General features: G+C 51.1%; 1 protein-coding gene across 1 annotated transcript; it reads left to right on the top strand.

Moving 5' to 3' along the window:
- The first annotated feature begins 3,380 nt into the window (after positions 1 to 3,380).
- On the top strand, positions 3,381 to 5,381 carry RPRML (reprimo like). The gene has a single exon (XM_049800749.1). It carries the CDS (start codon positions 4,155 to 4,157, stop codon positions 4,488 to 4,490), a length of 336 nt encoding a protein of 111 aa, XP_049656706.1. The 5' UTR covers positions 3,381 to 4,154; the 3' UTR covers positions 4,491 to 5,381.
- The last annotated feature ends 3,241 nt before the right edge of the window (positions 5,382 to 8,622 follow it).

The following is an 8,622-nucleotide window of genomic DNA, read 5'->3' as shown; positions in this document are numbered from 1 at the left end:
CCGCCTGCTCTGCCTGCAGCTCCTCATGCTTTTTGCTCTCTGAGCTCAGACAAGGACCTAATAAACCCTGGCAGCAAGTACAGTGACCTACAGCCCTGGGGCTGGTAACAGGCTCTTTCCCATAGGCTCTTTTGCCTGGGTTTAATTCCTTGCAAAGTCTTGCTCACTCCCTCCTTTTATTAACTCTTGCATGAAAGGCAGCGCGGGTCTTAAACCCGCTGGAGTCTGAGCTGCCTCTGAGTTCAAGGATTTAAGGGGAAATAGAGCAAATAAATACATACCGATATGAAAGTGTGGGTTCTCAGCTCTTCTCCCCAGAGCACTGGTACAAATGGGAATATCTCTGATGAAACAGAGCTGGGAGCTGAGTGAGACCCAGCCAAGGACTGGACCTAGTGAAACCAGCAGTTTGGGTATAAACCTGGACATTGCAAAGGGAGCGAAGTTCAGCTTTGGGTCAGATAATTTGGACCTGATTTTCTTCTCACTTGTATTGTTTGTTCCCCTCAGCGTTCTCAGAAATTGCTCCTGTACTGAGCAAGTACAGGGAGTTGGATCTGCGCAGGAATTGTCCCCGCTGAAATGCTGGAGCTGCTTGTGGGTGCCTCCTGAAGGGGTTTTATAAACCTCTTGTTCCCTTGCAATACCAAGGTTCTACTCAGAGACAGGGAAACTGAGACACTCAAAATACAGGCTGGCAGGGGGCAAAAGGGAGAGAAGGGCTGGTTCCCTGGAGCCCCTGAATGATCTCTCCCACCAGGTGACAAGGGTTGGGGACAGTAATGACAGAACCCTGGGTCAAGACGATCCAAACACACAGAAACACCAGGCAGTGGAAAACGAGCTCGTGTGGGTGCTGAGAGCTGCAGCCGCAGCCCGGCAGTGCAGGAAGCTGCAGGGCGATGTGCAAGGTGCTGTACAAAACTGCAGCCCCACGCCGGGAGAGATGGGGATAACGGCACCTGCCCCAGAGCCGTGTGTGGCTGTCAACGAGAGGTGATGGTGTTTGCGAGGGTGAGATGGAAACGGGGACTCTGCTTCAGGAGTTGGGGACTCTCCGTGGCTTTAAAAGAAGAAGTTTTGATGCCTCTTTGCTTCCTCACTCAGCCCCACTGTCCCCGAGGGGTGCTGCTGCCCTCCCGCGGCTGCGTGGGGCTCCGCTCAGTGGGGGAACGTTTTCCGCCTGGGATCCAAGTCCCTCCCCAAAACTTGTTAATGAGGATTTGGTAAAAGGGACCAGGAGAAGTTCACCAACCCAGTGTCAAAAAGGGCTGCATCTTGGCTGGGACATCAATACAAGCCCCAAACCTGCTTTCTGGGGGGCTCTAGGTCTCGCCCTGCTCCAGATCCCAGAGGCATCTCACACTGCAGACCCCACTAGCCAGTTTTAGGGCATCCAAAGTCCTGCTTTTCCTGCATGTGCCCTGCCTGGAAATGCTGCCTATGTGGCCTTTCCTCATCACGCAGGTCTTTCTGGCCACACGGCAACCTGTCCCTCTGTGCTGCACTGTATCATGCTGTGAGCATGTCTGAACGCTTCATGGGAGGGACAATGAATTTGTCTAAGTTTCTAGAGAGAAATGTGGGAGCCCTGCTTGGCTCTGCACACCCCACAGATCTGACCTGCCATGTATCTCGCAGGCCCTTTTCACTGAGGGACTCATCCTGCCCAGCAGCTGGTTGCCCAAACTAGCAAGAGCTGCTGTCTCCAAAGGGACACAGAGCCCTGCGTGTCCTGAAACTCCCTGCCTACCATGAGCTGTGATAATCCAGCCTTGCTTCAAACATGGTGCAAAAACTCTTGAAAAAGAAGGAAGAAGTCACAAAATGAAGTATTTGACCTACCTGCACCTGTCTGGGCTCCCGTCCTGCCTGAGGACCAGGATGGCATGAACTAAATTCAGCACATTTGGACTGGATTTCCCTGCCAACTGCAAGAAGGTGCTGCTTGTCCTGAAGACATTGCCATGATGTTAACTCCAGGCATCGCGTAATAGGCAATGGGATGCTCTGGGTTTTGAAGTCCCTGGCTGGATGAAGGCAAAGAGCAAGCAGGGGAGTGCTTGAGAGCCGAGTGGCACCATGGCCCTGGCTGCCCCATCACCGCAGGTTGTGACCCAGGAGTGATGGGTGCAGCAGCCCAAATCCATGCTGGAGTGTGCAGGGAGAGGAGAGGCTGGAGCTGGAGCCACCAGAGGGAGCAGAAACTCCTTCAGTGTGGGAGAGAGCCGGGGAGAGGAGCTCCCACCCGGGGTTGGGGCACCAGGGATGCTCTGGTTTCCCGTGGGGATTTTTCCTGGCCTGCAGGTTAAACATGAGCAGATGCTCTTGTTCGATCAGGGCTTTCTGCCTCCTTCCTGCAAGTGCTTCTGCTGCAAACTGCCCTCGCAGACCAGGCAGCCCTTCAGGGAGAGAAACGCCACGTGCAAAATGAGGAAAAAGCAACAAGTAAAACCCAAACCAAACAGTTTTTGAGCCCCTAAAGTCACAGCAGCAGAACAGGGGCACAGGTCCCAGCTGCCTAAAAGGAAAATCAGTTGACACTCTCTCTACCAAACCATCCTCCATTCTCAGCCGGCCAGCCTCATGCTCCTGCCTTTAGCTGCAATTTATCAATTCTCATTTTAGGTTTACTAAAATCCCCTTTGGAGGCTGGGCAAAGCAAGCAAGCCAAGATGTACACAGATGAATCAAGACAAGGTCCTCACACCATGGCTCAGGGGTGATCTGCTGTTCTGTGCCATCCAGACATGATTCCAGGCAAATGGCAACGGGCAAAGCCGGGAAGCCGGGACATGGCAGTTCCATGGGCACAGCCCTGGGATGGGCAGGGTCAAGACTGAGCCAGACACGTCTGGACACCCCGACTCATGGCGTCACTTTGGGAGCTTACGCAGACACAGAGAGGGGAGTGGTGATGAAAATTCCCCTGGGATTGCCTTGATGGGGCTGAGGGGCCTGATAGAGAGGGTCCACGATGCTCCAGCCCTGGGTGCAGCAGTGATGCTGCTGTGGGACCCAGAGCTGGGGACAGGGCAGGGAAAGGGTATTGGGCAGAGATCAGGGTGCAGCATTGCAGTGGTCCCCCGCAAAGGGGCTAAAGGAGCAGGAGAGGAAGAAGAGGGAGACAAAGATGCACAGGGAGGAAACTGTCAGCCAGAGGAAAATAAGGATGCAGAGAGGGGGATGGATCCAGCTCTCATTTGGAGGCACAGGACAGGCATCACTGAGCAGAGCTGGGGGTGGACTGGGCTGGATTGGGCTAGCACTGCTCTAAGAAGGAGTGGGTGGCACAGAGCAGCAACCAGGGATCAGCAAGAGCAGCACTGACCTGAGGCTCACGGGAGCTTTCATCAGGGGTGGGTTGGGGGGGACAGAAACCTGCCAGCGGTCCAGCATGAACACCGACCATACGGGCTGCTTTTGGGAGCAGGTTGGGGGGGGCGATGGAGGAAGGATGAGTTAGGTGCCCCTCCACAGGGCCTTAGGGGTCAGCCCCCACCTGGGGGTGGCACAGGGGAGGGTGCGGGCACCCACGGCAGGGCAGAGAGGGGGTGCACAAGCGTGGGAAAGGGGTGGGCAGCCTGGGTGAGTGCGGAGGGGGAGGAAGGCGGTCCTGGGGGGAGGCTGGAAGGGGGTGGAGTTGCTGTTTTTTCTTTGAACACGGTGAAGACTTTAGCTTGGAACTTGCATTTGTGGAGCTCCCAGCCGGCAGGAATCAGCTCTCCCTCCTGCGGGAGAGCCCCCGGGGCAACAGGCTGCACCGCTCCGCTGCCCTGCGCTTTGCGGTGGCAGCTTTCGGGGCAGTGGCGAGGGCAGGAGGCATGGGGCGATCCTCAGCTGCCTTCCTCTCCCCGGTGCCCTCTTCGCCTTTTTTCTCTTTCTCTTTTTGCTTGTTTGGGGGCTTGTGCTAACGCTGCCTGTGCCAGGAGGGATCCGGGAGCAAGCCATCCCTTGGCTGCACGAATTGGCTTCCCACCTGCTTGCAGCCTCGAAGAAGTTTCCCCTCCATCTGAGGCACTGTGAGAAGAAAGGCAGGAGGTGGCTCGGAGCCCACTGGCCCGTGGTGCTGAACCCCGACATGTGAGGGGTGGGTAGGGGGACAGCAAGCTTTCCTCTTGCCTTCCCTGGAGATTTGGGATCACGCATAGACCATGAATGGATCCTTTTTCAACCAGACTCTCCTAGAGCAGGGAGCTTACCCCAACAGGACCCAGGGCTTGGGGATACTCATGGCCTGCTGCAATGGGACCGGCTCAGTGCTGGCGACTGACGGTGGCTCCTCGGTCCTGGCGCCTGATGAGAGGAGCCTTTACATCACGCGGGTGGTGCAGATCGCTGTCCTCTGTGTCCTCTCCTTGACTGTGATGTTTGGCATCTTCTTTTTGGGCTGCAACTTGCTCATCAAGTCAGAGAGCATGATTAACTTTCTGGTGAAGGACCGAAGACCTTCCAAGGATGTGGGAGCTGCAATCATGGGACTTTACTGAAGCCACCGGGCTTTTGTAGGCAAGTGAACTGTCTGGACCTGGTGCTGAGATGCACATTCCCATGTGTTTGGGGCAGCTGGGGGGAGTGGAAAGGGGGAAGAGGGGGTCTTTTAATATGTTTGTGTCCATGGGAAAGCAAACCTGCACTTCCTAGTCAACAAACTCTGTTGTGGTGAATGGGGAAATCTCCCCAGAGTTGTATGAAGCACAATAAATGACCAGCATCGTGTTGCATGCAGAAATGGCTTAAGTTTTGCATGAAACTTGCAGAAACAGTGATAATGTGCAGATCTGGACTCTTTTCTGCTGTTACCTTGGATACCGCTACCTGGTATTTAGGGCTAAAAAAAAAAAAAAAAGAAAAAAAAAAGGCAAATAACTCACTACAAAAAGAAAAAAAACCACCACTAAAAGGAAAGCAAAATGCATGGCATGGACCACATCTTTGACCATGGGGCAGGGGAAGGGAAGTGCCGTGTGGGTTGTACAACAAAGTCTCCATGCTACAAAATGTGTCAGTCTGTTTGTATTTCGGACCTCAAGCATGCATCTTCTGCTAGAGTTTTGTAATGACGAAAGCATGTTCTTCTTTTTTTCTGAGCTATCCTGTTAAATAAACCAGTACTTTCTTCTTCTTTCACACTATGCTGAAGGAAGAAAAGAACCCAGATAAATACAAAAACCCACTTCAACCCCAGAACAAAAGCATGCTTGTTTTTGTACACAACAGCCTTTTTTTCAAGTGCTATCCTGTTACAGTCCTTGATGTTTTTGTAGTTTTTTGAAAACTGGTGAACATTCAGGAAAAAAAGAACCTGTTTCAAAAGAATTTTGTGTTGTCTTCATTTTCTTTCTCTGTGTGTGCTGAGTTCAGGTATTGCAATCCTAGTTCCAGATATAATCATCTCACCTTCCAGCTGAACTCTAATTAGAGCTATCTCTTTAAAACAGAAACTACCATACATTTCTCACGGGCAAGTATCAGTTACCACTAGCAAATACATTTGTCAAGAACTACATATTTCAGGCTTGTGTTAAATACCTGCACAGTACTGAAGCAGAGATTCATAAAGATGCACTGAGTGCCTCTTGCAAAGCTAGATTTCACCCTCCGAGTTAAAATCTCCAGCTACTCTGATCCTGATGAGCTGTCGAAAATAAATTATGTGAGAGGAGGAGGACTCCTGGCCTTTGTTCTGTGATGGAATTACGGCTCTGTCTGTGGGTGTGAGATGGAAATAATTTGAGTTTTGTTGCACCAACAATATTCCTGCTGGGTCCACTTCTGTAGTGGGAAAGCAATCCTGGATACTGGAAGAGCTGATGATCTGATCTACTTGGCTGTAAATCCAGAAGAACAGCTCTCTGCCTTTCCCAGAATGAGGAATAAGATTAGAGTACGTTTTGTAATTAATCAATATTTGCTGAGCACCTTTTTCAATGTTACCACAGAGTACTGGTGGACTAAACCTGATGCAGATCAGGACCAGTGCAGCGCTGTCACTGGTTGCTCCCACTAACTTGTCTGTTAACGCCTTAAGCACAAAGACAATGTGGCAGCAGGACCACAATTTGGGATTCGAAGCTCTGAAATGTCCCATTGGTGCCAGTGAAATGGCTGAACAGGCAGGACTCTGATTTTTATGAGCAGCTTGTAGGTCTGCATACCTGAGCAGCCTTCTCGGCATGGAGGGTTTGCTGCCCTGCCAGCAAATGTAAAAGTGGCTTTACACAGCAGCGTGGAAGGGGATTTTGGTCCCTGCTGCTAAAGGGGGTGTTACGGCCGTTGATCTCTTTGCATATGAGTGCAGACTGTTCCCACTCTGGGAACAGAGCCTGGTCACACCATCAGAGTGAGATGCAAATAACCCCAATGCATATGATGACCGAGCTCTGCTAACACTTAGGAGTGTACTTGCACGTACAACCTAAATGTGTAACTGCATCTTCAGGTGACTGTGCTATCAGAGGACATCCCAGATGTACTCACTAAATTCCCATCCAGCTTCTGCTTTAAGTTGGTATTTGGTCCCTCTTGCCAATCTATCCATCAGCCGTGGCCCCAGCCCAAGGGAGAATTCAGAGGTGACAGAAGAACCTTCCAGTGTTAGCAATGCAAGCAAGGCACAGGAAAAATTGCAAATCCAAAGAAAGCATCAAAATCACCTTAACTCTGACCTGCAGCAATGACCTGAGTGAAAAGGTTGGTCAAATTATCTCAGCTGTCCCTACCTGCCTTGCTCTGCCAGGGGCTGTGAGAGATGGTGTATGTGTTGAGGTATCCTGTTGCCCAGTGGGGAAACATGGCTCTGTAATCCCACATAGCCACCAACTCGTCAAGTGTCCTTAGAAGCCACATCCAGGAATGGAGCATGGGGGTCTTAATCCCTTTTGTGCTGTGGAGTCTTCCAGAGGAAAGGAGAAAATTCAAACACAGTAGGGTCATGTATACATGAAGTGGAGGAGCAATATAATCCCCCAGAAAGCAGAGCTGGACACCTGCTGAATCAGATGGAGCTTGCTCAGGAGTCAATTAGGACAATTAGACTTTCCACATGGCCCCTTGGGGCAAAAGCACAACTTTACCTTGGCTTATTCATCCTCTAGTCGTGCTGTGTCTCTTTCCTGACCCCAAGGGCTATGTCTACATTACCAGGTCGTGTGGACCAACAGAAGAGGGTCTGCAGAGTGAAGCAGTTGGTGGGCACCATCCACATTTGCCATACTACATGCCATGTGTCTCCATGGGGTTACTGGGTTTCTGTCTTGCTTGTGGTGGGTTTAAGACACTTGCACACAAGTCTACATCCCATTAGATTCCCAATAAAAAGCTGATTACCCCACTGAGAGGAGGAATTATTTGGGGAAAAGAAGATCTCTGGAGGATTGATGCCAGCACTGAGATGGCAAGGGGACACCGGAAGGAAGGCAATGGAGGGCTGGCATGGTGAGGGAACCCCTTGAGTTAGAGATTTGGGGTCTAAAGACCCTCTTGAGGTAAAGTCATGGTTGCTGTTTTAGCTGCCCTGATTCCTTCCCCATCCTGTTTGCACAGAGCAGATGCCAGTGCAGGTCATGCCTGGTGGAAGGGAGGGTGCTGAGGGCATCATGATGTTCCCCAGATCTCAGGGGAAGAGCTGCAACCTCAGACCCTGAAACCCAGCTGCCCTGCCCCAGAGACATGAGTCCTGCAGCCAGAGGATGAGGTGGTTACTCTAGGCCTTGCGTAAGGAAAGCAGACCATAATGGCTCTTTGTGCTACCTTTCCCCACAAATAGCTGTGTTTTTTCATCTCACACCTACTCATTTAAGTTAAGCTTGCAAGTGGGTACTGGCTCCCAAGAAAATTTAAGCAGGTTTTTGTTTTTGAACGAGGCTGGTTTAATGTTAATTGGATTTATTTTTTTAATTGTTGCTTGTAGCACATTAGTTTCCAGAAAGTCAGTGGGGTGCCAGGAGCCGTACACGTATGGCTGAGAGACACTGCTGGCTATAAAGTATAGCAGAGAGACAGGGAGAGAGGGGACATGCTTAGGTGGATCATCACAGCAGTGGCAGAGTGAGGACCAGCCATTGAGTCTCATTTAAAATCATGTCTTAGTAGTGGAATACAAGATACTAATGCAAGCCAGTGTGACTGCCCACATTGGTCTGAACCACGGGTCCCCCTAGTCTGCATCCCTTCTCTGAAAACAATCACAATTTTAGGCAGTACGTGGTCAGTCAAGTTATCCTACTAATGGGGAACTGCTTCTTGACCCCCACCAAAAGCAACCTGCACTGGACCTTCACAATCCTCCTTCAGGAACAGCTCCCTGTCTCTGGGCTGGTCCCCGCTTGTCGCGATTCTGTTCCAGCTGGAATTTCTTATTTCTAGACAGGCATCAGGTAAACAGCAGGGAAAGGCAAGTGTGAGAGCATTTCCCCCTGCTGAGCAGCCTGTCTGCAAAGAGAAATCCTTTACCTCTGTAATCACTGATTTTACAGTTGGAGAAATAAAGCGGTGGCTTGACCTACCTGAGAAAACCCATCAAGCTGGGTCATATAGTCCTGCCCGCAGTGGGGAAAAACCCAAACCAAGTCCCAAACGACACCCACCTCCTTCCTTCTGCCCTGGCAGTCTTGGCTGAGG

This window comes from Accipiter gentilis, chromosome 5 (assembly GCF_929443795.1).
Source record: "Accipiter gentilis chromosome 5, bAccGen1.1, whole genome shotgun sequence".
Taxonomy (NCBI): Eukaryota; Metazoa; Chordata; class Aves; order Accipitriformes; family Accipitridae; genus Astur; species Astur gentilis.
The sequence above is the reverse complement of the archived record's forward strand: the minus strand, read 5'-3'. Positions and strand labels throughout refer to the sequence as shown.